The following is a 20990-nucleotide window of genomic DNA, read 5'->3' on the forward strand; positions in this document are numbered from 1 at the left end:
ACGAGGCACAGGGTCTTCTAGAAGCCGTCTGTAAAAACACCTTGCTTGTATTTTCTCACTCACTTGTTTTGTTTTGTTTTTTCTTTTTGGCCAGATGAAAAATGAACACGGCATGGGAAAATAATGCTGAAACTTGGGGACGAAGTCATCATTCTGGCCACTGGCTTTATCTACTTTGCTCTTCACTTTCTCCATGACAAAGAACAGAGAGAGACCCATGGCAGTGATGCATCAGCCACATGAACTCTGCCTTCATTTCTGCTCTATTTCCTGTGTAGCCAGGTGTGTCAGACAGTTGTGGAATATAGGCACATGAAGGCCACAGCCTCAGGAGCCTAGGCAAGGGTCCTCATGCTCCAGAGGAGGAAGAAGGTGAGTCAGAAGGGGTGCCTGCTCTGTGCACCAGGGCCTAGGTGTAGGGTCTTCTCCAAGTCCCACCGTTTGGGGCAGTCAGCTTCATCCTGTATCCAGGACTCTCACAGCACAGTGTGATACTCTGTGAAAAGAAAGCTTTTTCCACAGACAGAGGTTTGTTTGGTGAAAACTCCATTTTCCTCACTTTTGATGAAATCCATTAAAAAAAAAAAAAAAAGCACAAACACAAACAAACAACAGGAACCTCATTGGCTTGTTTCCATGAGAGCAGACGATTACAGGACAGAAATCTCTGGGTTCTTATCTGAGTCATCCCGCAAAGCATTATGGGCAGTTTGCAGAGAAATGCTTATTTCATGGCTCTGGTTGTTACTTCTCTGGGAACCAGGAAGTCAAACATTGAGTATGGCCCCTCCTTGTTTTTGAAATAAGAAAAACAATGCAAGCCAAGTGCTTACAAGATGCCAAACAGAATAATGTTAAGTCTTAACTTATTATTTTTGTTTATTCATGGCTCCACTGTATCTAGGTATATCAACTTGCACAGAGTTCTAATATAGCAATTCAATTGTTCTGTTTGCTGTACTATAAGATGCGGTGTAGCAATTTTTATCATGTCCTGAAAATATTTCAAGTGTAAGCCATTTGTGACCCTACAATTTAGGTTGGCTGGGGTTTGAGGAACCATCAAGACCATCCTCTCTCAGGGGCTGGGAAGAAGGTGCTCTTGATAAAATGCTTGCTGTATATGTGGGAGGACATGAGCTTGAAACCCAGAACCTACAGAGAAATTTTAAAATGCAAGGCAAGGCGTGGAGGCTTGTGATACAATCCAGGTCCTGAGAAGGTAGTGACAGGTGTTTCCCTGGGGCTGGGTGACCATCCAGCCTGACCTTGCAGATCCTGAAGCCCATCTCCAAAACAAAGGTTTTTACACACACACACACACACACACACACACACACACACACACACACACACACACACACCATACCATCCCTGGCCAGTCAGAGGAAATCACAAATCTACTTTCTTTCTGCACAGCTGCATGTCTTAGCTATCCCATGTTTTATGCGGTCGGTCCTTCCTGTCTGGCTTCTTTCACTTAGCAGGATGTTTTGAAGGTCCAGTATTTATTAGCAATCATTTCTTTCTTTTTTCTGTTGACCTTTTTTTTTTTGAACAGTTTGAAATTCACAGCACAATTGAGGTGACATAAAAATTTTATATGTTCTTCTTTACTGCCAAGTGTATGATGAAACTGGCACTCCATGAAACAATATTACCAGTGCACTCTCTTGCAGAGCCACGTGGCCATGTTGGATTTGAATCTGTGCCAACCCAACAGATATAACAAGACAACAGTTTCTCCCCTTATTCCCCTTCACAGCCAGTCTGTGCACCACACTTCTGAATGACTTGCTTCACTTAAAAAGTACCATAGTAGCCATGTGAAAATGAACAGATGGGAGACATTACATTAGGCACGATGGACAATGGTTTATGCAACCCATGGACCAAACCAACAAGTTGAGAAGGGGGAAAAAATGAACCACTTTGGTTTGGGCCAAGGAGGTTTGATGTTCAGCGGGTTCACTGCAGAGAGAGATGGAGAGACAAAGTGTTCTTGGTTGCCAGTCTGGAAGATGTCTTCGATCTTGCATCGTGGTAGCAGTGGTAGGCAGTACTTTTTATTTTTACTTAAGACAAGAAATTGTGGTCTAATTCCAGCAAGACTTTCTTATGGAACAGAAGTGTAGTTTCCTTTAGAAGACAGAGGGGGTTGAAGCTATTTAGTCCGTAATAGCTGCCTTTATTTTACCCTGACTGTTGCTTTACCCACCAACTCAAGCCACAGCGGAAGAGAATGCTTTCAAGTCCCATTGCAGACCACGGAGGCCATGGGACTTGCAGACTCCCCGACACTCAATAGCGTTAGACTTGAACACAAATGACCAGAATATATTCCTATTTCAAATGCAGGTGTTCTACTCTCTGAGCATAAGCACGGGCCTGGTACCTACCTCTATGTGCTTACTGACTGTGCTGTTGGATGTCCAGTCCACGAGTCAGTAACCTGTGTGACTCAGGAATTCATCTGAGTAGAAATTATTTTCTATTTTGTAAGCCAACTAACTGCTCAGAAAATGAGGTAAAATGCCAAACATAATTTTGGCTGCAAATGTTATAACTTTTAAAAATATTAAGATCCCTGCATAGAGTATGCATGATAACATTTTGGTAGGAATATGGTGGCACTCTTGTTGAGAGCACATGACCTCTATAAGCATCCCAGCATAGCCTGCCTAACACATTGTCGATGACAACATCACAATGTAACAATGTCAAAAGGTTGTGCTCACCCCTGATCTAAGCAAAACCAGATTAGAGAAAAGGATATTAAAACCATAAGGAAAGAATGACAAGCAGAGCTTTTCAGCTCCCAGAGTGCCCAGGTAGGTTCTGATGTTGTGGTAGAAATTTCATTGTCACTCACCCCCTGTCTCAGGGCAGGCTGTGCACAAAGACTTTTCCCTTCTCAATGGTACCCATGCATGGCCTGAGGAACAGTCTGCCTTGCTGTGTTGCATCTCCATAAAGTCAGAGGAGACAGGAAAGAGGTGGGTTTACATCCACATGGCATTGACACCTACCCCAGGACATGCATCCTACTGGCCCATGCTAGCCAGATGACCCACCATAACCACAGGGCAAGTTTACAGGGGTTGGAACATCCTGCTCTGCTCTTGCATGGTAACTTCCCCAGAGACGCCATAGACATGTTTTATTTGTGTTTTCAAGACGGGGTCTCTCTGTGTAACAGCCCTGGCTGTTCCGGAACTCACTGTAGACCAGGCTGGCCTCAAACTCACAGAAATCCACCTGCCTCTGCCTTCAAATAGGAGGTTAAAGGCATGTGCCACAGCTGGGCAGTGGTCACAGAGACACTCTTAAAGTCAACTAGAAAGTCTGTATTGCCAGCCAGTGACTGCATGGGGAACTTGCCTAAATCATGACTGATGCCCTGAGCTTTACTGGGTTTTGTTGTTGTTACTGTTTTTGTTTGCTGTTTTGCTTTTATTTGTTTGTTTGTTGGTTTGTCTTTTATGTACAAAAACTATATCCTGGCTGACACACTTTGGTTAGCGAAAAACAACTAGCAAGAAGCAAAACTACAGAAGGCAAAAAGCAAGGTTAGTACATTTAGGACTTTCCTGGATCCTGAAACTGTGGACTAAGTCTTCAACAGATTAGGTATTTGTATCTGTTTTGGCAGGTGCTGAGGCCTACATGCTGGATTCTAAGCCCAGAATGGTGCCTCTAACATGGTGTCAGTTGTGCTAAGGTCTGAGGGCCTGTTAACACCAACAGACATTTTATTTTTATTAAGTTGAAAGGGAAAAAAAAGTGTTACAGAGCACAGAAAGCCTACAGGGTACAGTTCACACCTATCCCATACAGAGCATGAAGGAGGTGTACACAGGAAGCCTATAGGGTACAGTTCACACCTACCCCATACAGAGCATGAAGGAAGTGTGCACGGGAAGCCTACAGGGTATAGTTCACACCTATCCCATACAGAGCATGGAGGAGGTATGCACAGGAAGCCTATGGGGTGCAGTTCACACCTCTCCCATTTGAATATGGTGTGAATAATGGTTGGCAACTTTGGGTTGTGTGAAGTTCAGTCCCTTGTTAGAAGAATATGTTCTAAATACACTGCAAGTTAGCTTGTGGCTCACCATTAACCTAAACTTAAATTATGTACGGAGGCAACTCCAGGCCAACCCATAACCACTTCTTTTGGTCATCCTCCAAAATTTGAAAGATAAAGTAGATGTTGGATACAAGGTCCCCATTGTACACAGCAGATAGCAGAGCAGTGGGATTTGTAAAGTGGGAAGAAGGGGGAAAAAAGCAAAGCCCACCACAAACAAATAAAATTAGAAAGTTCTGATAGCCCTTAGCTTCCCCCCCCCCCACACACTATAAAACTCTTGTATGAGATCTGCATCCTGGTGTGATCTCTTCTGGCACACCATAGCCCATATCCACCAAGGTACCTTCCACCACTGAATCCCAACACGTATTAACCTCATTCATGTACTTCAAGGCAAGAAAAGAACCCAACAAGTGGACTATCCAGAGGGTTAATCTCTTTCCTCAGTGTTCTCTATCATCTACCATATAGATTAAGGGAAGTGAACCAATGTGTGTGTTTCTGGAGCAACAAATTTACCATCAAATTGTCTAGCCCATATTTTTTCTTAATCTTTCATCTCTCAAACTATGAGACTGCAGGTGTAAGGTAGGCTATGAGAGCTTCCATAGCCTATTGACAGACAGTGACATCAATTCTTTTGTTCATGGACACATTGCTTGGAGAGGTATAAATAGTATTGTTGAACCAGGAATCTGAGATGGTGATCATACGGGCTAAAGAGCAAATAAGACCACTTGGTTTGGGGTCCAAACATGTCTTATGAAATACTCACTGGTCTTGATCTTTGTACCCAATGGCTGAAAACCTGGAGTTCTGTAAGTCGCACCACAGGAAGTGGGTAGGATGATACGCCCTCAAAGCTCACATTCAGTGATGCACTTCCTCTAGGAAGGCTACGTCTCCTAAAAGTTCCATAGCTCCACGAACAGCAGCGCCTGCTCGGGAATCAAACACTCACATACATGAGCCTAGGAGGACACTTTTCTCTCAAGCCACTTCTCCCATGAAAAAATCCTATAGATTTAGGAACCTCATAATGAGAATGGTAAATGAGGTGAATACTTCTATTAAAGCTCAGACAGTCCATCGGGTTTATTGAATAATACACATACTTTGACTTAGAATACTCCTACGGACTTTTCTTATAAGTTCCCCCACTGAAAGGACTGTAGCTTTCTGGATTCCATTATTACCTCTAGTTTTGGTTATCACACACTAATTAGAATTTTTTTTTAAAACCATAGCAACTTTAATTTCTTGTGGGAAAAAATCTAAATAGTAAGCATTTTGTATTGCTATCGGCGACTCTGAGGTAATTTTTAGAAGTATGTTTTCACATAAAACGATCTTTGTTCCTTATTTCTTATTTGAGAGTTCCATACACAAATACAATAGATTTTGATTATGCCCGTGCCTCAATTCCCCTGCCTCCACCTCCTTTCAGGTCTCCACAGTATCCCCCTCTCTCAAATATGCAACGTCTGCTGCTTTTTTACATATAACATACTGAGTCTAGTTAGTGTTTATTGCCCATATGCACACAGGTGTAGGGCTGAGCACTAGAACATGAACAAGCCAACAGTGGCCACATCCCTGAAGAAAACTGACCCCCCCCCCACTTACACACTGTAGCTAGCAACTGCCCATGCCTCCTCAACCAGGAGTAGGGTCTTGAGAGCCCTTCCCCCATCCTGGCTATAATGTTGACTCTCCATAACGTAAACTCTTCCATATGTAAGTTGCTTAGGTGGTGGTGGTGTTTTTTTTATCACAGCAAGAGAAAAGCAACAAATATAAGCGCCTTCATATATTCTAGTAGATTCATACACACACACACATCCTGCATGTTCATGTGCACAACCCAGAAATGCAGAAACCTATAATCCCTCCCTGAATATGGGATGTGGACACTGGAGGGTCGGGAGTTCAAAGCCAGCGTTATTATATAGTAAGTTCCAAACCAGGCCGGACACTAGGAGACCCTACCTAGCAGTGACCAAACACAAACATCACAGAGGCAAAGCGACTCAAACCGCTCTCCTCTCCTTGTACTCTCGTGGACTGTTTGTATGAAAGAATTCATTCTCATACATTTCCCTCCTCATCTTTGTGGCCTGATATATCCAGGGTATAGCAAAGCTTGTTTAACTAGTAAATCTAACTTAAAAACTAGATTCAAACACCCATTTTCCTTTAAGTCAGTCAGACAGAGCTCTGTGGTGATCTGAACAAGAAGCGTCCTCCATAGGCCCTGTACTTGAACGTGGTCACCAGTTGGCGGCACTGTTTGGGAAGTGGCGCAGCGTTTGGGTTTTGAGAGTTAATAGCCTCATCCTACTTCCGGTGTCTGCTGCTTAAGTTATGAGCCCTCAGCTTCCTGCTCCCGCAGCCATGGTTTTCTGCCATGTTGAGCTCCCTCTGGAAACCAGAAGTCAAATAAACTCTTCCATACGTAAGTTGCTTTGTTGGTGGTGTTTTTTTTATCACAGCAACAGAAAAGTAACAAATATAAGCGCCTTCAGATATTCTAGTAGACTCACGCACACACATCCCACATATTTATGTACACAACCCAGAAATGCAGACAGATGAAGATACGACAGCTCTCGTTACCATTCTTGATTGCTAGGCTTTAAGAAGTTTATTATATTGCAACAATGCACAAGAGGCTGGAAGATGAGGTCCCTGCAAATTCTGGAAAGCCAAGACTCATATTTCCCTTAGTAAGTACCCGTATGCCAGTTTCTGTCTCCTCAGTCAGACAGCTGAGGCCTCCAGTTGGATCTAACCCAATTACTGATGGGATTCACTGCAATCTTGGAATTATGCCAGTTTTTTGCAGGGGCTTCCAATGGTCAGTGCTCTTCACAATGCAAATGAGCACCAGACTCAAAAGACAGAAGCCAAAAAGATTTGGTACTTAATGCCAATAGAGCTCCAACGCCAAAAGGAAACCAACTCCATAAGATAGGGGGACCCCCCCCAAAAGGCCAGCAGCGCATCTCCAACATCCCTCACAGACTCTAGGGAGTTTTCGGCACTTTCTTTTGGCCCCTCATCTGCTCTGAAATTGTTAAGGAATTATGACACACATAATTTTGTAACTCTTGGTTTGATTTGCCATACTACAATTAGACAGCATTCTGGATTGAAACCTCAAGAATGCTGTACCCCACAACTTCATGGTAGGTTATATTCATAGCCAGAGCAAGGAAAGCTGTGTGCAGAAAAGAGAAGAGCTGTATAGAGCCTGGTTAGTTAAAGCTCACACTTGTCTTATCTGGCCACTTAAGGATTGGCCGAGACGCCGCAAACCATTCTAAGCCTGAGTTATGAAGTAGATTACAGTTCTCCTAGCAAGTGGAGGAGTCCTTAGGCCCATCTCAAAATATTATGACTATGATGGCAGCTGCAGCCAAACCAAACGTTTAGCCATTGTTTGGCAGCCACCACCTTGACGATGGTGTGGTGGACGTAAGCAAAGCGCCAGCAGATCTGAGAAGAGCCAAGAGCAGAGTGTATCAGACGTCCCTGGGCCCCCATGCCGGCTCCCCTGGACCCAACCTCAGCTCACAGAACTCAGCAAAGGCAGCAAGCTCGGGCTCATTAGCTCACTGCACTGGAGCTGCTCGGACCAGGCAGAGCTTCAGAGCCCAGGCACTCTTGCACTCAGAGTGTACTTATCAACTCCCCAGAGTGCTGTCACACCCACCTCGTACCCCTCAGTGGACAATGACCGGGGCTTCACGGGTGGTCCTGAACTAAACCCCTTGGTGCTACAACACACAGCCTGCCAATGCCTGCCCCTGGGCCTATTCTCTCCCTGCCCTCTGTCTCCTGTCTCCCAAGTAAACTATCCATGTACAAGTCTGTCTCGGGCCCTGCCTTCTGGAAAGCGAGACTATTACAAGAATATTACATATGATATAAACACCCAGCGTGATACAAGTAAAACAAGAGACCTCAAATATTAACTCTTCATTATTCCAAACACCAACAGATTTCCTTCTAATAGTTCTGAAAGAACATAGACACACTAGCAAACAAGACCCTTAGGGAGCAAGGATAAGCAGACACCAGGCTCTGCAATTTAATTCAACTGTATGCAAATGAAGCATTTCCTTGTGGGCTTAGGCTGTGGGGCTACCAAAACACCATCCCTCAGAACACAGCTGTTGTGACTGTCGTGAGGAACCTGCCATGCTATGGTTGCAACACTCCGAGCCGCTGTGGACTTCTGTGATGCCTTGTCCAGACCACTGAGCCTGATAAAAGAAGCTCCGAGCAGTCAGGTTAAGTTTCAAAATCAATTCGCTGGCTGGAAACAGGGAACATGCTTGAAAGCACTTACTTGTCTTCTAGAGAGGCATGTCCTTGTTGGTAAGGAAAAGATGGGTACACAATTCTCAGCTACGGGAGCTAGGGCCAGGTCAGGTCAGGCAAGTGAAGAAGACCAAAGAACAGCAAGCACTACAGCCACCATGAAGCAGGAGACGACTGTGAAGCAGGAGACGAAGAGAATTTTTATTGGATTTTGGAGGATAACACATAGTTCACTGTCATGAAAATCATACGTTCCCACAGGCCTGCTGGGCTTTCTCTTCTGAATTTAATGACAAATATTCCACTGTCCTAAGATTTAAGTAACAGACTCACGTGCGGTTATTTACCTGGCAAATCAGATATGCATTTCTTTTTTTTTTTAATTTATTCATCTCTCATACAATACATTTCAACTGCAATTTCCCCTCCTTTCAGCCCCCCTCCTCACTTCCCTTGCTTCTCTGTTTCCCCTCAGAAAAGAGCAGACATGCGCCATCCCCCTCGACACCCCATCACCTGCCCAAGGGTATCAGGCAAACATGGCGTAATGAGGGAGGAGGGGATTGTGTACTTTTACACAGGACCAAAAATAGTATCCCTGTCGAATTATAGTTAAAGACACTTCGAATCAAAAGAGTGCCTCCCCTTAATTAAAACACGAAGTGATACCTCAGTCAATATGTACCGATTAGTTATCCCTTTACAGGAAGATGCTGCCCTGGGCATAACAGGGTGCAGGAATGAGTTTAGTATGTGAACCCATCCCCACAAATACCATAAAACTACTGTTTTAGCCACAGTTCTCAGCACTAGGCTTGTCCGTAAGTGAATGGCATTAAAAAGCCTAAGATTTCCAAAGTCTAGTCACATTTTAAAAATGGAAAATGCCTAGAAATCTTTATTTAATTTTTCGGTGCCCAAAACTTTAGTTTTTTGCAAAATAGGATTTTAAGTATGTTGCTTTCACAGTGAATTTAATGTACCAATAGTTCCATTCAAATGGCATTTTTACTTGAAGTTTTGATATGATTATACATGAAGCCAACCTTTTATCAACTTTAAAAAAAAATCATTTGGACCTTTTCTGTATACCCTGAGTTGGGGCTTCTGTGTTCCTAACAGTGAAATCGGAGGCATGGTCTTCAGATGTGAAACAGTTGTGTCACTAAGATGTCTTCAGGTCAAGGAGCTGGGAGGATAGTAGCTGGCTGGGTGACTTCACTCTTGCAGAAGGTGGTGACCCTCTCGAGCCGCAAGGAAGGTCATGTTCTTTGTTTATATTCGATTCTGCATTTCCCATCTGGCTGGGGGACACCGATCAAATGAAGACAACTCTAAAGGCAGAAATGAAGCGGAGATACAAAACCTGAGGGGAACGCCAACGGTTTTAATCCCAAGTGTCAGAAGCCAACGGCTTTAATCCCAAGTCTTGTGGTTTCTTCTAAAAGGTCCAGAGGGGAGGGCGGAAGTTTGAGAAACACTCACAAGGCTGAGGCTCACAACTTGAAACATCTACTTTACCCTTGGAGGAGCAGAGAAGAAAGACAGTTTATTCTAATCATTTCCCGGCTTCACATATACTCACCAGGGTCTGCACGCCTGCCTGCTGCCTACCCTCCACTTTATCAGACTGAAGAGGATGTCACAAACAAATAGACAAACAAACAAAGCTTTTTCTACATCCCTGCCTCAAAAGCTACGACAGACAGAAGGCTGGACATGTCGCTTTACGTTCGGACAACATGGCACTGGTACAGAGAGTCAGCCAAAACATGGCTGACACCAGATATCCGGGGGACTGAGTCAGCTAAGGATGGCTGACGGCAGATGCCTGGGGAACCCAAAAGGAAAACAGGGATCTAAAGACCTATGAGTATTCCAGATAGAATGGCGCTTTTGTGTGGGCCCACAGAAACATGACCTTGAGGTTGGAGGTACCTTTACTTTTCTTTTCCATGGTGGCTTGACTAAGTTAAGTCCCTCACAGGCTCAGTATTCGAACACTGGATCCCCCAGTGAGCAGTGCTGCGGGAGCACTCCTGCGGAAGGAAGTGTGCCACTGGGGGCAGGCTCTGAGTTCAAAAGCCTGGCCTGCTTCCCGTTAGCTCTTTCTGCTTCACGCTTGTGGTTCAAGATGAAATGCTCAGCTTCTTTTTCCTTCTGCCATGCGTACTGCTTGCTGCCATGCCCCCACAAGCCTTCACTGGCCCTTAACCCTCTAGAACTACAACCCCAAAGGAACACCCCCTTTTTTAATTTTTATTTTTAGCTTTTTGTATTTGTTGTTTTTTGTTTGTTTGTTTGTTTTTTCAAGACACGGTTTCTCTGTGTAACAGCCCTGGCTGTCTTGGAATACTCTTTGTAGACCAGGCTGACCTCGAGCTCACAGAGATCCGCCTGCCTCTGCCTCCCCAGTGCTGGGATTAAAGGCACGCACCACCATGCCCAGCTGAAATACTCCCTTTTATGAGTTGCTGTGGCCATGGTGTTTCATCACAACAGAAAAGCATTTAAGCCTGCAGCCTATGTGGTAGTCTGCTTGTGTGTCTGTGTCCACCTGTGTGTGGCCCGTGCTTGCCATACTGTGTGCCAGTAATTATAGTATGTCTTATCTGTATATGATTCATGTGTACATGCCGGCCTGCTATGAGCTCCCCCCCTCCTTTTTTTTTCATGGCTCTGGAGCTTGGACCTAACATTTATTTTGAGTCTGTATTCAGTCTGTAACAGGTGCTGGAGTTGGTTGGCAGACAAGCCACTCTTGTATGACCATCACTTGTGGATTTTCCCCTTATGACAGAGGAGTGTCTGAGTTTGTGGGGGAGAGGGCGGGGGAAGGGTGTCAATGTACCTGCTAAAAGCACAGAAAGGACTGTAATGTTTAGAGATACAAAAGTCTCTGTCAGTTCTAAGCTTTGGCATCAATAAATAGTGAGAAAGGAGGAGGGTGATACAATTTAGGTAACCAGCGTTTTTTTGTTTTTTGTTTTTTGTTTTTTGTTTTTTTCACACAACAGGTCATAGACTGGATTCCTTAACTCCACAAATGGAGTGGATTTCATAGTTCTGATGAGCCCACTGAAGTTGAAGCCATGGGTGGGTGCCACGCTGCCAACATCAGGCTGCTGGTGCAGTGTTTAACTTAAATAAAGTTTTGCTGTATTTACTTATTCTTTGGTTCACACTGAGAGAGAAATGAAGCGATAGTTATTTTATAAAAAGCAATTATGCACCCATGTCTCTGCACATAAGAACAGGTGCCTGTGAAGGTCAGAAGAGCCCAGAACTGGAATTAAAGGGAGTTGTAAGCTGCCAGCATGGATGCTGGGAATTTAAGGCCTCTGCATGAGCAGCGTGCACCCACCTTTAACCACGGGTGCATCTCTCCAGCCTCAGGATCAACATTTCTTAATGTACATTAGGAATATACTTGCCTAACATGTGAAGCCCAGTGGTTCAATCCTTAGTACCAAATTAAAATAAAAAAAAAAAAAAAAAAAAAGAAGAGGAAAGCACCAAACAACTCATTTTTCGACCTGAGGTTTCTACTCTTGGATCTCTCTCGACCCAGGTAAATCTCTGATGAGGAAACAGGTGTACATCCCACAGATGGGCCTCAGCCCTTGGCAACACCTTGTCATCTCTACGCTAAATTCAAAACTTGGAGCTCATTTCCTACACTAAAGATTTGTTTACTTGCTTTTATTTTTGTGCCTGAGTGTTCCGCGTCTGTGTGTGTGCTGGTGCATAACTCAGTGGCCATGGGGACCTGGAGAGGGCATCGGAACCCCTGGAACTAGAGTCTCAGGTGGTGGGCAGCCACCATGCGGGGCCTCTGCAAAAGCAGCCAGTGCTCTTAACTGCTGTGCGATCTCTCCAGCCCCTTCCTACACTTTTTTGATCAGCTCATTTTATAATTAAACTAATTCTAACAATTGCACGATTCCCATTGTTTCTCTCTTCCTGAAGTAAGAATGGTGCAAGGAAATGCTCTCTCTGTGAGGCCACAGGAATTCACTCCACTTTTATAAATTAGGTAACATTTCTTTAAGTAGCAGTCTTCGGGGGTATCCAAACATAAATAAGATCGTGAGTGAAGTAGCGTGAAAAATTAAATTCAGCTACAGGAGTTGTTATCTAGGGAGAGCTAAGAGAACTCTCAAGGAGCGGGTGAGGAGACCGGTTTTTGTAGCTTTCACAAATGGCTCCTCTCTCATGAGGTAGGCAAGCTGTCGGAGGAAGAGTAAATGTTGAGTCAGTTCTGGAGGAAAAGTGTGATATCTATCTTGAAGGACCAGGACCTAGGTTTTGATTTTTTTTTAAAGACTTATTTTTGGTTTTTGTTTTTGTGTATGTGTGGGGTTCTACACACATGTGCACGCATGTCCACAGAGGCCAGAAGGTGGCAGGATGCCTTGAGCTGGAGTTAGGATCTGTGAGCGGCTGGTGTGGGTGCTTGGAGCCAGCTCCGGTCATCTACCAGAGTGGCACGTGTGCTTGACCACGAGCCATCTCTTCCAGCACCAGGGCCTAGTCTTGAGGAAGCCTGGCTCTGACCTCTGTTCTCTAAAATGCACGGCAGGCTGCTGAGGGCTCCCCTGAGGACTGTTTAGAAGTCCCCTTCACAGTTAGCATCTGGGAGCTCTTCACCATTGAGGCTTGAGCAAGACAGACGTGCAATGTACTAAATGAAACAACTGTGTCACACCCTTGCCAGCCTCGGGGACCACTGAAGAGGGCGGGGAAAGGGTAAGAGTCAGAGGTGGTAGGTGACTATGAGGCAAATGCTTCCTAGACACAACAGGGCTGTCGAACATCTGAACTGAGAGTGGTTGAACCCTAGCGTGGAGGCGGGGTGGGAGTGGGCGAAGCAATAGCTGGGGAGCTATTGGTAATCGGCAGTTGCTGCCAGAAGACAGTTCTCTTTAAAGGTGTCCCCTGGGTCCCCTGGGCAGGTCTAATATGCTCTAGTGAGTGGCCACTCACCCAATAGTATATAAGTGGCACTGACTACACTCTATAGGGTTTAAAAAAAGAAATAAAGACAGAAAGTTGGGTCAGTAAAGAATGTGGGGGGAGGGGTCTGGAAGATGAGGGGAGAAGGATGAATATGAGCAAACTACAACGGATAAGATTATCAAACAATTAATACAAATTTAAAAATAAAACAAGGAAAATGAAATGGAAAAGAAACCAGTGGAAAGTACTGGTCTGTTTATCTGTAAACATAAGTTCTGAGCCATTTACGCCACTTATACAATTCCCATTGAAACATCACGAGGATGTTTTATTTACTCCTTCAAACATTAAACACGAGTGACCTTAGTGACTAGCCCACTGTGACTCCTGAGCCTCAGCCTGTTCATATAGCACCGTTAATCCTGTTTCCAAGCAGGTCTCCACACATTTGGCATTAAATTGGCCTTTCTCTCATGCCTATGGCAGCGGTCTCTATAGTGAGGTGTCCATGTTCCCGGCAGGAAGAGGTGCACTTGTTAGAAGTGCAAACATGGGGTTCTTTCCCAGAACTGTTGCATTAGGAGGAGCCCTAGGGAGGAGAGTGAATTACCATGTTCTTCATGCCTCCAGGATCCAAGGACTCTGAGGCTCATGTCCCTTCAGAAGCCAGTGCGTCTACATGGAGTTAAGTGACAGCCTTAAAAGTAAGGGAAAGAAGTCCCATCCTTTCCTTTCTGCTTCCTGTCTTTACAGGGGGACTGGTTTGCCTGCATCTGGTCACCGTCTGAATGGACTACTGACAACATCCAAGACAAAGAGTTCATTGGCAGACCTACAAAAGACCTCTCTCCACAGAGCCAAGGTCAAATGTGAGGGAATCACTCAACACGTGAATAGTACTGAAAGTCACGTGGTTTAGGGTTTCCATCTTATCTAAAGGCACTCACCAGTTTTGGTAATGGGTCCAGAAGACGGCACTCATACTTGTAAAGCAGCAAGATGATACATATTTGAATCTCTAAGAGAGCAAACCATCTGAAAGAGAAACATAAAGCAATTACATGCCTATAAAAGACGCACGAATGCCTAACTCCATTCTCAGTGCCACATGTTCCACTGACTAACTGGGATGGCTCAGATGCTTCAGAAGGTGTGTAGCATGCATAGTCGGCAGAAGAACGCAATGAATGAAAACCTATACTTAAACGATTTATATTATCCTTATTTGTATATATAGGTGTGTGTCCGTGTGTCTGTGTGTCTGTGTGTGTACATGCACAAGTGCACAAAAGTATGCATGTGCCCTGAGAGGTCAGAAGACAAACAGACCCACAGGCTCATGCACATATGTATAAATAAAGGCAAATCAAAATTTTACATTGTTATCCTAACTAAGGGAAAAGATACAAAAATGTGATTTCACACAAATTTACATATTTGGACATTCTAGTAGAATCTTTCTCAAATACCCACTGAAAGCAAATTTTTGGCAATGACAAAATAAAAGTTTTCGGCATTTACTACAACACTGGATTTTCTTCCGTGACCCACTCTAGATTCTGATAGTCTGTGGCACTTCAGGAAAGAAACGTCATAAATCTGCATTTTTTCACAGTTCTTCAGAAGCCAGCTGAGCTATGTCCATGCTACGAATATTGTCCCAACACTTCCAATGTCAAAACAGTGAAAATAATGAGGTGTTTTATTTATAACAGATTCAGTTTTTATACTGACAAGGACAAGAGTTCATGTCTAGGAAGACTATTCATTAAAATACAAACACATTGAAAATTCCTTAAATACTTAGCACTTGTGGATTTTCCCCACTTGTAAATACTTGTCTGGACCAGCTGCAGGGGCATTGAGAAAAATGAGGTACCAGCAAATGCGCTGCCAGGATGAATGGCGTGAGAGGGCCATGGCAACTACTAGGGCAAGGAGAAAAGGCAAAGGTGGGCACAAGGATGCTGCAGACATCTGGGGTCTGGAGACAGCACCGGCCTGGGTAGTCCTGAAGAGGAAACTTGAGATAGACCTTGAGGAAGGACAGGCTTTAAATAAGCAGGCATGGCAACTGAGGGCATCTCAGAGCCAGCACAGCAGGAGCTGGGAGGATGGGGGCCTGGAGACAGCAGGATAACCCCTCAGGAGCAGATACCCAAAGGTACAGCTGGGCTCAGATTAGGGGCAAGCAGGAGGCCTGACAGGATAAGCAAACGGTTCTGTCTGGTGGGCATCAGGCTCCTAAGGGGAGAGAGTGGCATTCACAGACTTATTCCTAGAAAATTCTTCAGTGCATAGTAGTAAAGACAGATCAAAGAAGAGAGTGAGTGGGGAGCTGAAAGGACAGCAAACCATCACCTGAGGGGCTGGTTCCACAGGAGAGAATACAGGTGGGATACCTGAGTGGGGCTGGGGGTATAAAAGGCAACCGCAGCCACCAGGTGTCTTGGATCATACCGAGGTATGACAGAGACAGAGCGTTTAAGGTGTGCGAGGATCAGACAGAATTACTCATTTCCCTTTCAGATGTCTTGATGTTGAGTGTACATTTCCTTTAGCTGTTGGTTTTTTTGTTGCTTTGGTCTCAAGCCCCAGAGGTCCTAGAACATCCTACGTTATCCTCGAACCTCCTCAGTCTCCTGAGTACTTGGCTTACGGCTGTGAACCACCACATCTTCCCTCTGACTTCCGAAGAGGAAGACCTCTCCTTTTCCCTCCTAGAAGTCATTACAGGCGATGCCAATGCGGACTGGAAAACTGTCCCCGTTGCCAGGAGCAGGAGCACGGCTGTGTATTCCTGGTTGCTACCAGCTGCAGCTCATGAAAATAGAATGCTCTTGCCCTGGAATTTGGAGAAGGCAGCGGGCAGGCATAGTTTCAGAGGCATTACAGATTGCAGCACAGCTATTCAAAGTTCAAGGGGAGAGGTTTTTTCCCATAATCTCACCCTCCTAAGAAGTCTTTGAGGAAGACAAAAATCAAGTATGTGGCCAGAACCCAGATTCAATGGTTCTCTGAATTTAGGGTCTATCAGAATACCCTGGGGGAACTGGGAAGGCACAGTTCCTTATCCTCTGGCTTTCTGATCCCCGAGGTCTGGCTGGGACAAGACATAAGAATCTGTGCTTTGTGCACATTCCCAAGTAGTATTTCTACTGGTGATGTGAAGCCCACAATTTGAAAAATGGAAAAAATCTAGAGGAATTGAGTGGAGAGAAGGAAGCAATGCATGCTGGGAGGTATAAGTGTATTATCCCTCTGAATTTTACTGCACGATGCCCAAATTACAAAAAATAATTCAGTAGCCACGTGAAACACTATGGCTGCCAAACTTTGGACTGGAGAGAGCAGTAAGCATAAACTGGAAGGGCGAGAAACAGGTGCTTTGTGCCGAGAAAGGAAAAGCCAAATGGAAGAAGACAGGAAGGACAAAAATGAAGTAGGAGTAAGGGCAAGGTTGTAAGAAATGGTGCAAAAAATAGGAGTGTTTGCCACTGTTGCAGAGGACTTGAGTTTGGTCCCCACCGAGTGCACCTTTACTCATCGAGCCATCTTGCTCAGCCTGATGTTTTTTGAAAGAAGGTCTTATTATATAGAGCAGGCTGGCCTCGAACTCATAGAGAGGTCTGTCTGTCTCCGCCTCCCTCCCGAGTGCTGGGGTTAAAGCCATGTGCCACCACATCCAGCCAACCCCAAGGATGCTGCTGAGTGCAGTTCTGAGCATTTTGCTGAGATTTACTTCTAAGAATGTGATGTTTAAATTATTTATTTTTATTTTTGTGTGTGTGTGTGTGTATGGATGTTTGCCTGCATGTATGTCTGCATCACATGTGTGCAGTGTCAGCTGAGGCCAGGCAACTAGAGGGGTTAGGCACCGTGTGGGTGCTGAGCACTGAATCTGGGTCCTCTCCAGGGGCAACAGTGCTCCTAACCTCTGAGTCAGCACTCCAGAATTTGTACATCAGTTATTTCTAAGAAATGTTGGTCTGTCGGCTGTTTGTTTTGTAGTGTCTCTCTCTGTGTAGAGTTGAGTGTGATAATGCCCTCGCCAAATGAATGGGGAAATTCTCTCGGCCATGTATTGAAAAGCTTGGGAAGGGCTGTGATTACCTAATGATGCACCTGAAGGCTTTGGGTAAAGAGAATGCGCGCCACCTAAAAGCGGTAGTGGGAAAAGATGTTCAAAATCAGGGACAAAATTAATGAAATGAGCATGAAAAAAATTGCAAACAATCAATAGAAGGGTTGGATCTTTTAAAAGATGAACAAATCTTTAGCCAAATTAAAAAGACGAAAATCAAGAAAAATCCAAAATGAAAGGTGAGACATTACAACAGACATTGAGGAAATTTCAGTGCATCAAGGACAAACTTTATGCACAAAGTAACCTCAATCACCTACAATATACAACATATAAAATATATAGGGAATGCACCAGAGCATTGCTGGCTGTTGAGAGAGGGTGGGCAGCAGCATGCACACATTTTTCTTTCTATTTATCAATCACCACGATTGTTTTAATATCCTGACAAAATGAATCTTAAATATAAAAATCAGTCCATGACATTTGGTAAAAGGGGAAAGGATATATTTATAACACTGCTCTCCGATTTTGAAAGAAAAAAAATTGAAGTCATGTTACTAAACTGGAAAATCTAAAAGAAATAGATGATAAATAACTTGGTAAACAGACAGAATAATAAACCAGCGGGATAGCAGCAGTCTCTAGCAATCTTCTAGCCAGCAACAGCCAGAGGCCAGGTGGATCCAGCACAGAATTCTACATTCAGTGCATCTGCTTCATGGACTCACAGTGGCTGGAACGGAATGCCAAGACTTGCACAGGCTCAAGGAGGTCAAAATCCCAGCAAGGATACTGCAGGGACTCATGAAGTCCTGCCTCTATGTGAGGAGCTATTGGTGACTGGTGGCTGCTGGAAGGGAGAGAGTCAGTTCTCTTCAGGGACATGACCCTTAAATAACTACCCATGCTCCAACAGAGGGACCGATGCCCATGCCACCCATGCACACACAGGCAACACTCTGTGCACTCAGTGGTTTTTTTTGTTGTTGTTGTTGTTGTTGTTGTTGTTGTTGTTTTAATGATTTGAAAGGGAAGGAAGAAGAGAAGGAGGGAGGAGCATATGACCCAAACACATTACATGCAAGTATGACTGTTCAATGAAATATTTATAAACAAACAACAAGCACAACAGAAAACGACAGCTACCATCAGTTTCTGTGTTAGTGTGCCTCTTTGTCCACATCTGAGAGGAAATGGCTATTTCTGAAGTCTTGATAGAAACCCTACTTACTTATCTTTCTTGCTTCAAACACCTGCCAACCTGACTCCACCCAGCCCTGACCCACATCAGCAGAGCTGGGTGGAGTCAGAACCACAGAACGCCGTGGCTCTCTCCGTGGGAAAATTAAGACTACCAGAAAAGGAGAAGGCACTACGTCATGGCAATACAGTGGCCAATGACTAACACTGGGACTTAGTATGCTTTCAGGTCCAGCCCCATGTCCTGAGGAATGAAATCCTCTTCCTGTTTTGAGACAAGGTCCCATGTGGCCCAGGCTGGCCTTGAACTCCTGACCTTCCTCCCCCGACCTCCCAAGTGCAGGGATCACAGACATGCAGTGGCACCAAGCCTGTCTCTGAAAGCCTCGGGAAATAATGAATGAGCAATCAGTAGCTCAGTTGGATGGTGTGAAACACGCACAGGAAAGAAGTTGGGAGAAGACAGCAAACCCCACTAGAAGAGTCTCCTTTCTCTCCATAGACAAATAACCCTTCAAACCACAAAGGGCTCAGGGTTCTATTTTCCATATGAAAAGGGAGGGAAAGTCTTTTTTTTTTTTTTTTTTAAATAAAAATTCTGCTCAGAAAAGTACATGTTTTGTTATTGGAAGCATTCTCAGCTAAGTGCTAGAGATCCGCCCTGTGATGCTGCTCAGCTCCCGACAGACTTAAATCTTAGCCTCATGAGTGGCCAGGAGATTGATGCTTGCCGCTCTGCCAGTGGCTCCTGTGCTCTTCCGAGGGAGTTACTGATCCTTAGCAAGACACTGAGAAAAGAGAAGTGTGGCTGGAAATTAATAAGGGGCTCTGGCAGCCTGGCGGAGAGTCTTGGGCCTAATGACACTTGCCCATCATTTGCCTTCACTCCTAATCCCCCTTTTTTATAGGCCCGAGAGCAGACATAGCCATGTTTTGTAAAAACTCTAGAACGCAATTTTAAATGTTAGAGTAATGTTTAAAAAATTATGTATGAGTGAATGTTTCCATTTAATTATATTTAACTAATGGAATTTGAAGGACACATTTATTTTCAGAACACATTCCTCAGAAAAATATGTACTTTCATTCATTTTGCCATTAAATCCATGGGGATTTGAATTTGTTCACTCTTCAAAAGCAATGTGCTGTTCCTACGCATTAAATGGTAAAAGCTACTCATGACCCTTCTCAAATGCTAGTTATGTAAAATAATTTATTGACTAATATATAGCCATTAAAATTATATTTTCTACATGATAAATATATAGGAACGAATGCGCTTAAAGCTCCACAAATCCCAAATATACAATACCCTTGATACAAACATACAGGTACTTTGGAAACTTATGGGTGACTTTTACCTTTTAATTGCTTTGCAGACTGACAGGCCCATACTCCAGGAAGACAGACTCTTTCCTGATTATTCCCACTGAGTCCAAAAGCATTTTCTAGCAGCGCACTGCTATAGACGTTATTCTACATGAAAGTCCTCTGTCACTTACCATGTGCCATCATCTTTTAAGTAGGATTAGTGTGTTACTAAATGCTTGTGTGTGCCCACATGCATCTAGGAAGGCACCAGCAGGTGAAGGTCAGAGGTGACTTTTGGTAGCCAGTCTTGCTCGTCCACCTTTTTCTGGATACTAGGAAATTGAGCTCAGATTGCCAGGCTAGCCATAGCAAGTGCCGCTACCTGTTAAACCACCTTTCTAGACCAGGGCGAGCTTCAGATGTTGCAACATCTAATCTCCCTAACTGCAACAAACTATTCAGGAACGTATTACTTCTTTGCATCTGCAGTTTTTAACAGGGTGACCAGAGTTAGAGCACAGGCTCTATGGAGGAAGGGGCTTCATCTGATTTGTTTCCAATGGTAATGCTCAGAACCCGACAGTAAGACATAGCGTATATTCAAAAAGGAGTTAACTGATTTGGTACATAATTGTGTTCATGTTGGTTGCTCAAGAGCTGTTTTATTGGTTGCCCAGCAGCACTTCTAGTCCACATTGCCTAAGCCCAGACTTTTAAGTCATTTTTCAACAGTTGTATGGTTTCCATTAGTAACGCAAGACACATCAATGACTTTGCCCTGGAATACATGAACAGTCCCCTCCATCCCTATGCACAACACACACACACACACACACACACACACACACACACACAGAGAGAGAGAGAGAGAGAGAGAGAGAGAGAGAGAGAGAGAGAGAGAGAGAGAGAGAGAGAGAGAGAGAGAGAGAGAGAGAAACAGTTCTCATTCTTTTCCTAGAATGGCTACTCCAGCTTGTTTCTTTGGTCCATTTGCTTGGAAAACCTTTTTCC

General features: G+C 44.2%; 1 protein-coding gene across 1 annotated transcript in view; it reads right to left on the bottom strand.

Moving 5' to 3' along the window:
- Positions 1-9264: 9264 nt before the first annotated feature.
- The window catches only part of LOC127195502 (24-hydroxycholesterol 7-alpha-hydroxylase), a 69303-nt gene continuing 57577 nt past the window's right edge, over positions 9265-20990 (bottom strand). Inside the window, exons 11-12 of the mRNA XM_051152931.1 lie at positions 14329-14416; positions 9265-9756 (exon numbers count right to left, since the gene is read on the bottom strand). Coding sequence (XP_051008888.1) covers positions 9685-9756; positions 14329-14416 — 160 coding nt within the window. The 3' untranslated portion in view covers positions 9265-9684. The remainder of the gene's footprint in view (positions 9757-14328; positions 14417-20990) is intronic.

This window comes from Acomys russatus, chromosome 11 (assembly GCF_903995435.1).
Source record: "Acomys russatus chromosome 11, mAcoRus1.1, whole genome shotgun sequence".
NCBI classification, from domain to species: domain Eukaryota; kingdom Metazoa; phylum Chordata; class Mammalia; order Rodentia; family Muridae; genus Acomys; species Acomys russatus.